We start from the raw sequence: 16,865 nt of genomic DNA on the forward strand, positions 1-16,865 counted from the left end.
AATGGAGCCAAGACCCAGGACCCCCTAAACAAGAAACCATTAGGTTATGAAAGCATCTGTCTAGTAGAAATGAAGAAAGAAGTTGTGTAGAACAAATTTTATACTGCTGTTCATAAGGAAAGTCTAAAAGGAACACTAAGGTCTTTCCAGAAATCATTCCATAACTTTACAAAGGCAAAGGGAACAGGAACAAGCTTATATTCAATCATATCAAGCTGAAGTGTTTTGTTGCAGGCATCTTAAATGCCTTTTTCGCTTTGGAAAACATCAGTATTAGAAATGACCCCAGCAATTTTTCAGCCATGGGGATCAGTTCCAAATTCACCCCACCCCACTCCCAGCAGGGCTGAGCTCACAGAGACCCAACCTGGGGGCTAACAGTGCACACCCCTCCAGCACCCAACAGTAAAAGACTTGCTCCCAATGGGAGCAAGTGACAGCACAGTATGTGGCAGCTGATGTAAGGAACAGAAGAAGAAAGAAAACCTCTGCTGTTTCTCCTTTCCTTAATACAAGGTTTGAGGAAAAGCTTTCCTCCCACTCTACAGTTTCAGTGTAACTTCTACATTTTTCAGTGGCAGCAAGTAAAAGCAGACCTGTCCTATGAATATGACTAAGCTTCATACAACAAACTGCCTGCTATCTATTTACATTGTGAAATGTAAATTCATTAAAAATCAACCACCAATTGATTATTAAGGGACCCATCTTGACAAATGCTAGATAAGAGATGAAACCAAACGAACTTCACAGTCCCCCCCTGCCTTGCTGAATGGAGCCAGTCATTTTAAGTGGTCATTTGTTACACTGTTTTATCCAGCAAATTTATAATCATAATCAATTGAGAAAAAACATCAAACTACAGCCTTTTTGCCTGAGAGTAATCTAAACTGAAAAGCACATGACAGAAAAACAGATTGATGGCCTGTGCAAAATAATTCCCTTGTGATGATTATATTTCATCATGTTGATGCTTCCAGTCATAATTATATTCCAAGAGTCCACTGAATAATGCTAGACATGAAAGACCACGTAAGAGCAGCCACTTTTTTTCTAGAAAAACTGCATTTGTTTGTAATACAGAGGGAGAAACTTAGAAGAAAAACCACATATATAACCATACTGTTACCAATATTCTGCTTATGCAAATAAAGATATAAAACTTCCTCGAAACACTTTCAAATACATTTAAAAAGAGTCATTTTTATAATAACCAGATTTTAAAATCATGAAAAAGGTTGAAAGTCCAATGAATCTGAACCCCACAGAAAACCAGGGTAGCTCTTCCTCTCATCAGAGGACGCAGGGGCTTGCCCAGCCTGCAGTGGAGCATGGCGAGAGAAAGTGAAGCAAGGGCACATCAGAGGTTGGGAGACTGCTGAGATGGGGTGAGCTCTGGAGAGATCAAGAAACACTCCTTTGTAAACAGCTGAGCTAAAGTTTGCTCTTGGTTGGTTGTGGTTTTTTGGGGTTTTTTGTAAGAAATGACACACAGGTTGCAACATTTGTGACACAGCAATACTTCTCAGGCTTATCAGGTAGAAAATTAGCCCTCACCTCCTACCACCACTGAATTCAGTGGTTTTTACAATTTTTTCAGCATTCAGTAACTTAGAACATCATTGAGTCTGATCAAATGAACTTCCCAGTGTTATTTCTGGAAGCTATTCATGAAACCACAGCGTGAGTGGTGTGACTGAACCCAAGGCCACCTGTTAAGTACCAACCAGATCTGCTTTTCCACTCTGAACAACCCTTTTTCCCCTTTCAATTTTGCTCTCCAACCTCCTTTCAGTCCTGTTTACTTGGTTCTGGATTGAAGCCTTGATCTTGATTTTGCCCAGAACCTTTGGGCTACAGTTCTCTGTCAGCTACCCACTTCCTTACCAGCTCCTACCCAGGACGAGTACTCCTGGTATGTCTGTCTCCGTACACCCAACTCAAGCCTGAAGACCAGACTTTAAATACCAGATTCAACAGAGAAATGAAACTCTGGATGTAATTAACAGTATTATGGAATATGCAGAAGCATCGTAAGCTGTGTGCATTCAGTACACATGTACGCTTTCAGGTTTATTTTTGCATATTTCTCATTTTTCATCTATTTTATGAGACAGAAAAAATTATGTTCATATTTCCTCCATTATTTCCATATATTCTCAGAAGTCATATTTATACAACACCACATTTACCTGTATTAGGATAGGGTCCAAGGCAGACCAAGGACACCTAAATTATACCACTATAACATACAGACAATGCAAATCAAGTTGTTTACACTCCCAATGACACATCAACATATTCATGTTAGCAATGGAAAGCTTTCAAAACTTGGTTAGTAAAGCAGCAATAAAGTGAAAGACCGAGGCAGGATGCTGGCCAAAATCCAACCTCTTTCCTATTGGAGCAAGAACTTTATCAACTGATCTTAACAGTGACCACAGAGAAGCCCTCTCCACCTCTATTGCTTAAGCTTTCTGTAACCACTCTTCCCAGAAGAGGAATTTATAGCCTCAGACTTTGAATGCCTCCACAAAACCACATTTTTCTTCTCATTTGGTGATATGATTTAATTATGGTACTTTCCTGATATAAAAGATTAACAGCTGTATTCAGAGCCCTGCATCTGCAAAGACTGCCAAACAGAAAAAATGTAAAGACATAACTCAGTACCCCTTTCCTTATCTGCACGTATTTTGAGCAGCTTCCCCATGATTATTGTGGGATGTCATCAGAAGGGCATGAGAGAGTGGAACTATGGCTTGACAAGAAAGAGGTCACTCTGTTCTCCCATTCCTCCTTCCTTATGCTACCACTCTGTGTTGAACCAGAAAAGTAAAAGCAGAGAGCAGAACAGAGATACAGAGCTAACAGTGATACATCTCTCATGCAATTACACTCTTTCCCAAGGAATTTGCCAAAAGGTCATCATCATGAGTACAAGAGCTTTTTACTTTTGCCTTATCTGGAAGCCCTTCCTCCTCTGCACAGACTCTGGGTACAACAGCCCCTCTCAAGACTCTGACAAATCCTTAACTTTTTCTGCCCTGGTGTCACTTCCCAAATCAAATATCTAAGATGTAGTCTGGCCCAGTTTCTTCTCAATTCAATGCAAAACATTACCACGCTATGGTAGTACTGTGCTTTGTGCTGTCTTCTGGACAGCGATGAGTTGTCCACTGTAACATAATGATGTCCAGAGATAGCTTACAGATAATTAGTTTGGTATTTTTCATCCTCTCGCACCTTCTGCCAGCGAAGTGCCTCCCCGAGTTTGTACATACAGGATTTTATGACTGCAGTTCTAGATGTAAGGTTTGGATGGTATCAGTTTTTCACTCTGCTATTCATAGACAAGACATCTTGCTCTATCACAATGCCAGCCCATCTCAAGCTATTAGATGTGAGCATGGACAGCAGCCGCTGACACGTCAGCAATCTAACCAAAGAGAAATTCCTCAAGATTTTGTGCGCTGACTTTAGCAGGCAACAACTGCTGGCTCATATGTGACCATATGGACCCCTGACCCTATGGAAAAAATTGTGTACATTACTGCACAGCTACTACTAACACCACTTTGTCTCTATTAGAGTTTAAATTTGACTCTGGGAAGCTAGAGGTGTTTTCTGTGACCTGCAGTATATAAAGCAGATGTTACATGGATGCTTCTGAATTAAAGATTGTTTCACTGGCTGTTATTTTAGGAGACTGGATTCAAGGACACAGATGACTCCCTCAACTCTCATGCTGCTTGTGAATTTGGAGGTCACTGGAATCAGCATGTCTACTACCTGTTGTGAACACTAAAGAAGTTTACCAAAGAAGGATTTAAACTCTTCTGTATCCAAGTCAGATGTTCATAAACTGTAAAACTTCTGAACCACTAAAAGACTGATAAAACCAAATTATCACTGAGATAAACAAGAATCTGTCCTCCTGAACTACTTCACTAAGTTAACAGAACTACAGACTTAAATTTCTTGTACTGAACTAATCCTCTGTTTTTGAAAAAAAAGAAGAAAAAAAAAATCTGGAGCTTTTGCTGGTTTTCTGATTGCTTCTACCCCTGACTGGGATCCAGGGGTTGATAGAAGCTCTCTAGGAAATAGGTTTGTCACAACAACATATCCCTCCTTGACTAGTAGAGTTTCCATAAGGCCTTCTTTAACCGAGCTGCCATGCAGCATCCTGCTGGACCATGCCCTGCATTCCTCTGTACCATACCCTGCATTTGTCATTACAACTCATTTGCTCTGGTGCAAACCCACAGGCAGCATCAGCTGTGTTTAAACAGCCTTGGCAGGAATTGGTTAATGTAGCATCCCAGCCAAAGTCTATCCTTCACAGTCACCAACAATTCAAATTGGCAGATGTCAAGGCTTAGCATATTTATCAACTTCAAAGCCGAAAGTCAGTAAAGCATGGAGGTCCACTAACAGCTTCTTCCTTTTTAACTAGTGCAGAAAATGCATGCTGTAAAAAAGCCTGCTCTCTATCACAAGAAAACAAAGCACCAAGATTCTTTCAAAGAGATCATGTCTTGTTTGGCTTCTTAAAGAGTATCTGTCAATGTGGCAACTGAGTGCCACTCCACAACATATTAAGCTTCATAGTCAGTAGCTCTAATGGAAGACAACACCTCTCTCCTTCTCCCTTCATCCCGGCACATAAGAATAATGAATATCACTATGTATCAGCCCACTGAAACACCTGGTTTCAAAGGAACTACCTATTTCCTTAACTCACTACCAGGTTTTCCTCTGAACATTCAGGTATTGACAGAAAACACTGCCTTAAAGCTCCAGCTGTTAAGCTATAGTATTCCCCCACCTGAAAGACAATACAGCATATGAAGCTCAGACTATTTTTTTAATCTATTTTTTATAACACAATATAAAAATTTGATGATAGCATTAATACGTGTAACGCATATGGCTATAAAAATGTCAACCAACTTTTATGGCTTTCCTCTTCATATGAATATTCAGTCATCCATTTGTCCCAAGATCCACTTCAATCCTAAAACAGAAAATATTAAATAATTTAACTGATGTATTTTCTTAGAAGTTCATTAATTTCTCAAACATTATTGTATATGTAAATAAAAAAAAATCTAACCACAGACATCTGTTCCATAGTAAAACAGAGGTCAGAAGGACAGTAAATTTATAAGCACTTTAAACAAAACTGGATAAATATGACCAAAGAAAAGTATACTGGAGAAAGCCTTATGTTTCCTCTTAGCTCATGATTTTAGTCAAAGTTCCCAGTGTCTTTAAATTCCGCGCTGCTACTTGAGCATGCTAAATCCCAACTGCCCATTATATATCAGTACCCTGCATTTGTAAAGATAAACTCTCCAGCAGTTACTGAGTGCAAACACTGCTAGTGTTTCAAACTGTATTTCACAGAAATACTATGCAAGATCTGACCAATAACACGAAGTCCAAGATCATTACAAAATTTGATTATGTATTTCTTTCAAGGTTTCATATAGATACATGATTAGTTTAGTTATGAGGGCCACAAAAGCAGAGTGCTGGAGCATCTCTCCTATGAAGACAGGCTGAGAGAGTTGGGGTTGTTCAACCTGGAGAAGAGAAGGCTCTGGAGAGACTTCATAGCAGCCTTCCAGTACCTAACAAGGGGTACAAGAAAGCTGGAGAGGAACTTTTCACTAGTGCATATAGCATAGGACAAGGTTTCAAATTACACAAGGATAGATTTAGATTAGATGTTAGGAAGAAATTCTTTACTCAGACGGTGGCGAGGCACTGGACAGGTTGCCCAGACAAGTTTTGGATGACCCCTCCCTGAAGTGTTCAAGGTCAGGTTGGATGGAGATCTGAGCAACCTGACCTAATAGGTGACATCCCTGTCCATGGCAGGGAGGTTGGAACTAAATGATCTTAAAGGTACCTTCCAACTCAAACCATTCCATGATTTTATATTAATCTATAAAAGAAAAAGCATATAGAGATTTAAATACTATATTATAGTTTTGGGAGGCTCCTTCAGGTTTAAGAAAATATACACATCCATTAGTCCAAATTTTTTTAAAAGCCTTGGGGTTTGCGGGGGGGTGGGGTGGTGAGAGCTTCAGAAGTCAAAAATTTAAATAATAGACAGTATGCCCTTAAACCTCTTACCAGAATATGTGCATGTATCTGGAAGCAAATGCTACTTACATATGTCTCTTTTAATAATGGAAATGGTGTGAAGTCAAGAATCTAAATCTGCTGTCAGAGTTATTATAAACAATCTGCTGTTATTTTTATACCACTCAAAATAAGGTCATCCTTCAAACAGCAGTAGAGCATCACCTGCCTGATTTTAAACCACATTTTAGTATTTCATTACTGTTGTATATATGACAACATGACAGGTTTCCAAACACTACACAAACTTTTACACTGAAAACAAGACAAGAAGCTTTCGTAAGATCATAAAAATAGTCCATTCATACACTGTGCTACTATCATACTAACACCACACACTTAAATTTTATTTCTAAGAAAATATTACATTTAATAGAAAAAAGTAAATTCCAAATATTTGTATGAATCACAGAAGGCTGTAAAACCACCATAAACACTGACCTAACCAAATTTAACTAAGAGAGGCTGAGAGCATGCTAACTGATATAGACCATTTGCCCTGTCTCTCCTGCATCTTGTAGACTGTCCTTCCCTTTTGTTATTTCATCTCTCTTGGCAGTACTTGGATTCAAAATTTTCATTTCATGAAACAGATCTTCATTATTATCATCAGGGTTTTCTCTTTTAATTTGTTTTTAATTAAAGAACAACCCTTGAGTTTCTAGCTGCTCTTTGCTCATGTCCAAAAATGGGACAACTGGACCAGATTTTCCACATCCTCAACTTTTATGATGTGGTCAACTAACCTGAACAGGAAATTACTTAGTCATCAAGGTTTTTTTAAACTAAATGTAATGTATCCAAAAGCTTCATGGAGCCTCTGTGAGAGGAACACAGAGTTTGACCTGTAATTGTTTCCAGTTCTCCGGGTTTTCTCATCATTACTCCTCTCTCCATGCACACAGACACACATACTCCTCCAACACAACTTAGCTTCAAGTTACACACCACCGCTGGAGTCCTATTATGTTACAGTGGCTATGGTGACACAGCAAACATGGGTGTGTGTTTCAGAACTGCTAACAAACCACTATCTAACCAGCCACAGCTGTAGCTGGTTTTGAATTATTAAATCATGGCCAACACACCTCCTCATGGTAAAGCTACTTCGATAGCAATGACAAGCAATTGGGTTTTCTTATTTCCTCTCTTCAGGTCTGCATAAATTAGCACTGAATTTCCAAAATCCTTGCACCATAGGGCATTCACCTCTCCAGAAGGGCTGTGAGGCTAGAAGAGCCTAAGTTTAAGAGCAAATTGTTCATCTGAAAATTATGTTTAACTAGTAATTTTGCAAATCTGTGGCCTGATTTTTAGAAGAGTGGAAAAGCTTCAACTTCAGATGAAAGGACTTTGAAATGCATATGAAAAATAGGACCATCCATCCTTACAGATCTAGTGCATCCATTCTGTCATGTGTGTCACCACCATGAAAGCTGCTTTGGACTTTGGTTTTCAGTATCTTACTGTGAAAACTCAGTTCCTATACCACAAATATGAATGCAGACATTGAAAGTACAAATAGAAGCACTTTCTCTTTGCATCAAGCAGGTTTTATACTAGAAGAAAATCTACGCAGTGGAACAACTAGACAATATTGCCGATTTAAAATCTTTAGGTCAAAAAGGGTCTTTAATAATCACTGAACAAAGTGTCTAACAAATCACCAGTCTCAACCAAAAGACTGAAATTTAAGTAGCAAACACAGAATTACGTCCACTGCCAGCCAAAGACTAACCATTACCTTAAAACAGTGTTTTCAGACCCCAGCAGTTTATAAAGCTTATGAATGCCACCAAACATTAGACTCCTTCTCCTAGAGCAAGAGAAAACCAAATAAATTTCAACACCTAGTCCATTTTGAAAACCTGTCTTATTCAGACTAAATGTCCTGGGAGTCCCACCCTCACCAGCATGCCCATCCACTGGCAGAGCTGAGCAAGACTTATGGACCATATACGAAAAGTTTTGAGACAGTCATGCTGAGCACATTTCTAGAAAAATAGAGGCTCCTATGTGCGTAGTTACCCATATCTCTACAAACGGAACATTTCTGAACATATAAACCCGTATTAGCTCATTTAAAAAACAAGTCTACACTGGTATCACTTTCACTTCTCTTTTACATACTGATAATTTTAAAGTAATTCAAGTTAATATAGTTATGAATTAATCCTTGTGCTATTTTTACCCTTTTCTAATTCAGATAGATATGAGAACATACATTTGGAAAAGACCAACTCATTTCCAAAGTTAAAGTCATTTGCTGAATCAGGATTTATTAACTTTTACCTCTACAAAACAAACCCCTTATTTGAGCATAACAGTGTTTCTTAGTCACCTTCTTACATCATTTATTTTACTTTTAAAGTATGCACTTTTCTCCTTGAAAGCCCTTAAATCTGCATTTTGACTTCTGCAATCCCTTTCAAAGGCCCTGAGTCACACCAAACTTTCCTGAAGACAAAGCATGGCTTTTCCCAGACTCACAAAGACCACCCTGACCACCAGGAAAGGCAGGATCACTGAAAGCACAGTTTCAGCACCATTCAGAGACGATGGAACACAGGATATTCTCAACCCAGTGTTGAGGAAAGCTACCTTATTTATAATAATAGTAGACACATACTTGTCCTTTTTCTCCAAGTTGCTGATTTTTGCCAGGAAATCTGTAAACTCTATAGAGTGGACATTCTGCAGAAGCTACAGATAAAATATTCATGAACCACTAGCTACAGATCCACAACAGTCCTTGACATTTAAAATTGATAAGGTACAGGAGATGCTGAAATTCAGTGCAGAACTGCACTGAATTAGCATATGCCAAACTGTACTTAAAGTGCCTACCTTTCCAGACCTGGGTCTACTCCCCAGGATCTTTGAAAACTGACTGCCATGTAATACTGTAACTGAAACTAGCTAATGCACTTTGCCACAAAGTTGTCTGTAAAAAAAGTTTAAAAATTTTAAATTCCAACATAAGTCTGTCCCACCAGCAGCCCTCACAAGCTGCAAGACGAACCAGGTAATACAGTCTAAAACACATTCAGTTTAGGTTAAACGTAACTGCTACATATTTTATAGACCTCACAGGACCAAAGGATCACTCACTATGCATTCTGTCATTCACTGAACAACTGCAATCATAAGGGTTCTTCTGTCACCAGCTAAAATTTTTTCTAGTCTTTGACTGCGGTTACTGTTCAGACAAGGCAGTTACTTGCTTCAAGAGGCCAGCCCCTCACCAACATCTTTCTTGCTCGGCTGTAACATCATAACAAAATTACTTGAAGTGCTCAAAATATATCAGAAAATTAACTTAATGCTTCAACTCCTGGTTTTCAGATATTTTAACAAAAGTAAAGAGAAGCAGGAGGCAGAGAGTGGGATGCTCGTTGCTAGGTGATACCTAGCTCTCCTGAACTCCTACAGATTGAAATATTTATCCAGACTCCCACAAAAAATGACATCTAGCATAGACAAAGGAGACACACGTACTAAAGTACATCATGATTCAAGGTAAGAAACAGCAGCTCTGTTCAGTCACTAGGGCAGCTAAGATGGGGAGGCTGAAGTCTGGGTTGGGAGTGATGCAGCTCCTCCTGAATACGTACCTCAATTTCAGCTGAGCCTTTTGGCATCATATCTCCAATACATTTACGCCTAACCAGAATGATCTCAGTGCCACTGGGATCACAGCAGCACAAGAAAACGTACCCTTGGCTCACCTGACCATGTAGCGGTGGTTTTGTTCTGTTGTTTGCGTTTTTTCCCTTAAACCATTATACTCTGACAACAGGTTTCCATAGAAAAAAGCACGCAGTTGGCCAAATGCAGATGAGCAATTCATTAATCAAACAGGCAACCTTCACTACATGTTCCTCCTCACTTTAGAAGGTTTACTCCATGACTAAACTTTCAAGAAGTGCTTACACAGTTCTACAGTAAAGGATTAGAGGAATAAACATTATTCTTTACAGGGTCTTTCATTTGACATTAATGAATTACTCTTAACTGAACAGTTTCAAGGATAAGTCCCAGACCTTCTGAGTCTTCAAGATGAATTCCAAAAACAGTTTGTTTTCCCTACAACTTAAGAGTCTGGTTTGACAAGAATATCATATAAAGTTTCAGAGAAAGATGATGTCTTTCAGTAATACTTAAAAAACACTGCAACTGCATCAACATACAATGTACAAATGAAATTAGAAAGTGTCTGTGCACAATGATGCATTGTAAAGTTAGAAAAGGGCAATTAAACTCTGAAGAAGTAGTGGAGTCCTTAAATGACTGGATCTAGGTAATAAATCTGTGGTCAGTCTAGAAGAGTGCAATGAATTGCAGGGAGCAGAGGAAAACACAGCAAATCACCGCATCCTTCTTGACTTGTTATTCTAGAAGTAGTAAGCTTTGACACTCAGTTGTCTGAATGGATAGCTCTGAAAGCTTGACACTCCCTTCACAATTCTAACTTAAACAGAATGACATTGTTTTTCATTAGATCCAAATAAAACAAATAATGATAAGCACAGTCAAACTTCACTTTGGACAGTTTCTCTGACATATGGAAATGTTCATGTTACAGTGCACACACACAGCACCTTCTCGCACACTATTCAAACTCACACATTAGAGTTACAATTTACCAGCCTGCACAAAGTCAAAGGACTCACTAAGCCTTTTGCTGTTACAAGAATTATAACTTTAATATATACACACACATATATACATTTATGTAAATATTAATATAAAAACATGCACTTACACAGTCACAAATTTTTGGTGAATTAATTTTTAGTAAATAAAAGTCTGAAATAATCTGCTGAAAGCATACTTTCTAATGTATTATTCAAAACACAGGCTTTTCTGTTAAATGTACCTATGTTTCTGAACCCATAAAGAACTCCAACTAAAAAAAGTCATCTTTTCCCCTTCAGACTTTATTTCTTCCCTGACCTTCTTCAGCAAACAGTGTCTATTACTCTCCAGATAATGATTATCCAAGATTCATACTCACAGGGGTTTAAGAACATCTGAAAGAAATTGTAAACCAGTAGTATTTAAAACTAGTTATTTCTAATTGCAGGTTGGGATTATGCATGTTGTTTTTCTACATTTTGTTTACACTTCAGACAAAACAAATGTGATAAACGTACTAAGAGTGAAGTGTAAGGTAACCTCACAGGAAAACTGCTTGTGCTTCAAGTAGGATAAGAGGGAAGAGACTTGCCAATGAGTCTCCCATATCACCAGAGTGGGGAAAGGGATAAAGACCAACCTCTCCAGTAGATCTTCCATCTGGAGACTAGAATGTCACTACAGGTGTTGTACAGAAAAAGACTTAACTGTATAGGTTTCCTACTCTTATTTTTCCCCTGACAATATGGATTAACATTATCAAATGCTATCACCCACTCCTCCCTACTAGTTTAATGCCTTTACTCAAAAAAGGTTTATGTTTAGTCCACAATCGAGCCAGCTCTACTTGTGGTACAGGCAGCAGTATTTACTCTCTCCTCTCAAAGTTGTAATATAATATTTTACATTCTAAACCATTCAAAAATAAAACAAGAGTTTTCATTTTCTGTTAAGAGTCTGCTGAATCCCAGAGACTACCAGAAGAACAAGTAAACCCCCCCACTAGTATGCAATTTTATAAATGAAATAACGAGAGCTTAAGAACGAGTTTCTTTAGGAATAGTCAGTGGAGCATCGATTTCTATGTGGACTGTGCATCTGATGTTTCTCTGCGTGATGGCAACCTCCAGACTACCTGATGTAAGGGAGGGTGGATGAACACCTAAGGCCTCATGCTATGAAGTCCAAAGGAATGAGCACTTCACTGGACACTTGTGTCAAAATCTGCTCTTGGTTCACCCACCTGTAGTGAGCACTCCTACATTGGTTTAGTCTGCAAGAATGTCTGAAACACATAAATGTCTGATTAATGCTACACTTATATGGCTTAGAAAAGTCTCCTCATAGTTGCCTTCAGAGGGAACACCAGGACAATGGAAAAATCAGAGCAGGAAGAAAAAACGTAACACTGTTTATATCTGGTAGCTTATATAAACCCTGGCATGTTTTCTGCTTTTAGACTGGACAAATTGTTGTAAAAAAGTCAGAGAAAAGCACTAACCACCATCCCACTGTGGACAAAATAACATGTAGCTCTCCCTTTACCACAGTGTCAAGTGCTCTGTGCCAACTTCCACAGCAAAACCACTTAAAGAATAAACAAAAACAGAAGTTGTGCCCATCAAACTTCCTTTAAAAGATGGAACAAAATCATTCCCACAAGCAGCAGAAGTAGTTAACCAAGCTGTAAGTATATACACCACCGGGAGGTGGTTTTAATATCAGTGTTGATGCCCCTGCAGCTGGCACAGGCAGCAAGAACCAACATCTTGCTTCACCAAGCCTCAGCCTGGAGATGGCACCCAGAAGTGCCCATATGTACAGATCCCAGCTCACTGTGTCAATCAACACAAGGCAAGTTAGCAAAAACCCAAACTGCTCAAACAAACCTATTTTGCTCCTCCAAAACAGAGGTGACAATAAGCATGACATGGTCATTGACCTCTCTATCTAGCATAGGTACAGCCTCTATGAGAAGACAGGCTTCCACAATTTACACCAAAATTGGTAAAAATGGGCAAACAAAACCAAGCAAATGCTGTTCCAAGTTACGGTATACACTGAAGAAACCCAACCATCCTATTTTATAGGCTCAGATTTATCCTTCCAAGAAAAAAGAAAGTTACAAGCTGAATGCACCGTGTTCTACATAGTGGATAGTAATGTTCAGCCCCTACTCCTGCCTTTGCACAACCCACAGCAAATTCCATTCATGGTAATTTGGACCCCTTCTTTTGCTTTCTATTAGAAACATACCAATAAAATGGGTTTTTTCAAGAAAACAGCATAGTAGCTATCCATGTGAATGTGTAGGTACATATTCAGGCTCTAAAAGAGGAGTACAACATGGTATCAGTGATGCTATTAATCAGTCTAAGGAGCCTATTTGGCTGGCATCCCACAAACGTTGGGTGATGAGTGTCTATATTAACGGCAAGGTACACTCTTAAATTTATCAATTGACCACAAGTCTTTCAATTAATAATTTTTAACATCTCTTCCTCTAGCCTATCCTTTCTTGAAAGTGCAGACTGGTATTATTATTAATAACTATACCTACGCATACTGTAGGTAAAAGGCTCAGAAAAGGGAGAAATCCCAAATCTGTCAATACAACATTCCCATTAGGCACTGACCAGCTTGAAATAACTTCACTACCAGACTCAGCAGCTACAAATCTTTTAGTAATTTGAAATCCAGAGAAAGTCGCTGTACTGTACTCAGGCTCATGATGCCTTTCAGAGGAACAAGGAGAGTAAAATTTACCCCAGTACTGTTCCTGGAGAATTTCCACTGAAAACTCTCCATCCCAGCATTTCAAGCTTCAAAATACATGGTAAAGCTCAGTACAAGTCATGAGTAACCTTGGGAAGTGGTACATGTGTTTGGAGATCCACCCAAAACATACTTGGTCATATTCCATCACCCTCCCTAGGTCTCATTATTTCTTTCCTTGTTCTAATAGCTCTCATATTTTTAACAGGAAACTCAGCTTGTCTGGTTATTTTCCTGTCCTTGCTCAGAAAGAAATACATTTGTTTCTCCCCTTCTGACAGTTCCCCCCACCACTTAGACTTTTTTTGGGGACGAAGATGGTTGCAGAATAATTCAATGTATTATTTCACACAATATTCCAAGGGGGGATTAATCTGCAAATCTGACTACATACTGAACTGCAAAAACTAAAAGTAGTCTGATTTCAAAAGGTAATTTGTACTTTCCAGTCTCCTACTGAGATGACTGCAGCAGCCTGCAGGACTCACCATCTGCATGCAGTAAGCCAGTGCCATTTCATTCTGCAGACCAACGCGGACAAACCGCCACGTTAACCGTGGCTCGGCAATTATTCACATTCACAGCCCAGAAACCATGACCTGAAGAGCAACTTTATCTGCTGAAGTTCTTGCCAGCTGGCGGGTTCATCTCACCTACTGACAGCTACCTACACCTGCGCTAGCTGCCCTTCATGGCTCTGTAGCTAAAGGAGAGAAAGAGGCCATGTAAGGGCCTGAGTCACTGTCACCGCAGCCAGTCCATCAACTCCTTTTGACCAAGAGGTATTTTAAATAAAACAGTACTTAGTTGTCTGCAAAGTGAAGGGTACTACGAGTTTTAAGAGCTCTGGTTTTTTAAACAACTCTTGGGTTCCTTTGTTCTCCTGATCAAATCCTCTAAATTCTATGACTTAAGAATCCATCATTTTCAATGGAGCCAGGTGGACTTCGAAAAGCGTCCCATTTTTACACAAGCTGGGCGAAAAAAAGTAAAAACAGAAAAGTAACCTGAACTGGTTAAACACTATTGTCAAGCAGAAATTAGCAACACCATCCAAGCTAAGCTTCCTGTATACCAAAGCTCATCAGTTACATGGACACCACCATAAAATAATTATTACAAAATTCAGAAATTGAGGATGGCAAGGAAGTCAAATTGCTTGGTTTATTAAACAAGAGACAAAACCACTACAAAGTTCTGCATTTCATGGAGGAACTCAAAATTGTAAAGAGCAAGAATTTTCACCCAACTGGGCCAGACAGATGATCCTGTACACTGTGTCACCCCAGTGAAACAAACCAACCCCAAATTTATATTTCCACCATTCCCATTACAAGCTAGCAATTGAACTCATTGTATTTAATTATCTTTCAGGGAAGAGGGTGTAACAATAAATTGATAGATGCCATTAATCAATAATTTAACAACAACAAGAGACTTGAATACCAGAGGTAATTACCACTGAGGAGAAACTTTTTCTCCCCCACCCCTGGTCAATATTCCAGGTGTAGCAAAAACAATGTGACAGTATGGATGCTGTTTTGAATTAAGCTAGCCTCAATGACTTCTACCCAAGACACACAAAACCATCCTTCCCTGACCACCACAAACCATAACCCATACAAACTGTCCTGGCTAAGAGCACCATGCGTCACACGAACAACTAGACTCACCACTTCTGAGGATTCAACAGCTCCTCAACAATCAAAGCTTTTGTTTTTCTATTAATTCCCTTTGATAATTTTTTTGATTTGCAGGAAACACCTGACACAGTACATAACTTTAAATGCTTAACAAAGAGGTTTAACTAGCAATACGAGACACACATTAGCTGAAGATACACCTGGGGCTATACTTATCTTCAGCTTAATGCCAGGAATACACTTACCTGGTATTTTTGAGCAGCTGCCCATCGTCTATCATCAACATCATGAAGTTCCCCCAACTTTTCCTACCAACTGCTTCCTTTGGTGACACAGTTTCTTCTTTCCATGTTAACCAACACAGAAAAGATTGCAGTTATCCAAATCTCAAGCTTCAAGTGACCTCCCATCTCTCAGGTTCATGATCCCTAGAGTGATCCTTGAGACAGAGCCACTACCAGTCCCTGCTATCCCTGACATCTGGTCTAGGCATGGAAATGCTACCCTCTTGACCACTGGACCTCCCTTTTCACATCCCTCATTTCCAGGACAGACTTCTGGTAGGTGAGCTGGCAGCCTCTCCAGCAGTTTCCCCCATGCACATCCCTGCACTAGTGCCACAACTGGCACCTTCAGCCACAGACTTCAGGGGTGTGAGGCTGTTAACCAGACCACCCTCTTCTCACCCCATGGAGTGAGCAATCTCACATTCCATTGCCTTAATTCAGTGGTTTTAAAAGAGTTTAGAATTATAATCTGAAACAAAACCACGTAGAGTTTGAGAACCCAACACTCCTCTGTGACTTGTCCCACCCATCCTCATCACTCCTCTTACCACAGCACTCCCTTCAGTCCCCTTCCCTGAGTTTCCTTTTTGAGCACACCACTCATCCAGTGGCACTCTTCCAACAACAACCCTCTCAGTTTCACTGAAACTGCCTCTACTTCTAGTAGAAAGACAAATCTTGACTCCATCTTGCTGTTTAATCCACCACTATGAAAGATTTCAAGGTGGTTTGATGTTTTGTTGTTTGTTGGGTTTTTGGTTGGTTGGTTGGTTTGCTTTTTTGTTTGTGTGGGGGGTTTTGTTGTTTTTCTGTTTATTTTATTTCAATACAAAAGCTAATTATTTCTTCTATATCAAGAGTTGTACTCCTGATTACTCATTAGATACAAATATTCTCTGGTCTACATGTTTTGAGTTATCAATATCCTGAATTCACTGTTAGCAGCAGAAGTGGCTGGTGCTACCTTCTCCAAGACACCATCAAAACAGAACTTGTCGCACATGGTGCTCTCCTATTAAAAAGGTGCAATTATAACAGCATCACCACAGGAGCAAACTTCAGTTAGTAACATCACCACACAAAACCAAAGTACTGACAGCAGTCCAGAGGCAAACAGCAAATATCCCTGCATGTTGCAATATTAAGACATTCTGAAAACACTTTTATTAAAAGCAGAGGTAGCTGCAACAGTCTTCATCATAAACATAAGGAATACTGCAAACAACTCACACTTCCACGAATGCAAAAACAAACAAAAAAAACCAGGCCAATGTCATCATCCTAATGATAACTCTACAGGATGCAACTCAATAGGAGTTATCACAATTAAGATTTTTTTAAAATGCCTGTTACAAATATCTAT

General features: G+C 39.3%; 1 protein-coding gene across 7 annotated transcripts in view; it reads right to left on the minus strand.

The window, feature by feature from the left end:
• The window catches only part of KLF12 (KLF transcription factor 12), a 236,561-nt gene that overhangs the window by 168,153 nt on the left and 51,543 nt on the right, over positions 1 to 16,865 (minus strand). For 6 of the 7 annotated variants that reach the window (XM_050331363.1, XM_050331358.1, XM_050331360.1 and 3 more), the window contains exon 2: positions 4,957 to 5,020. In XM_050331363.1, coding sequence (XP_050187320.1) covers positions 4,957 to 4,977 — 21 coding nt within the window. In that variant the 5' untranslated portion in view covers positions 4,978 to 5,020. Of the gene's footprint in view, positions 1 to 4,956; positions 5,021 to 7,903; positions 7,922 to 16,865 lie in introns of those variants that run through there. The other variant, XM_050331362.1, reaches the window with a different exon arrangement.

Source organism: Myiozetetes cayanensis, unplaced genomic scaffold (genome assembly GCF_022539395.1).
Source record: "Myiozetetes cayanensis isolate MyiCay16 unplaced genomic scaffold, myiCay2020 scf5-8, whole genome shotgun sequence".
Classification (NCBI taxonomy): Eukaryota; Metazoa; Chordata; class Aves; order Passeriformes; family Tyrannidae; genus Myiozetetes; species Myiozetetes cayanensis.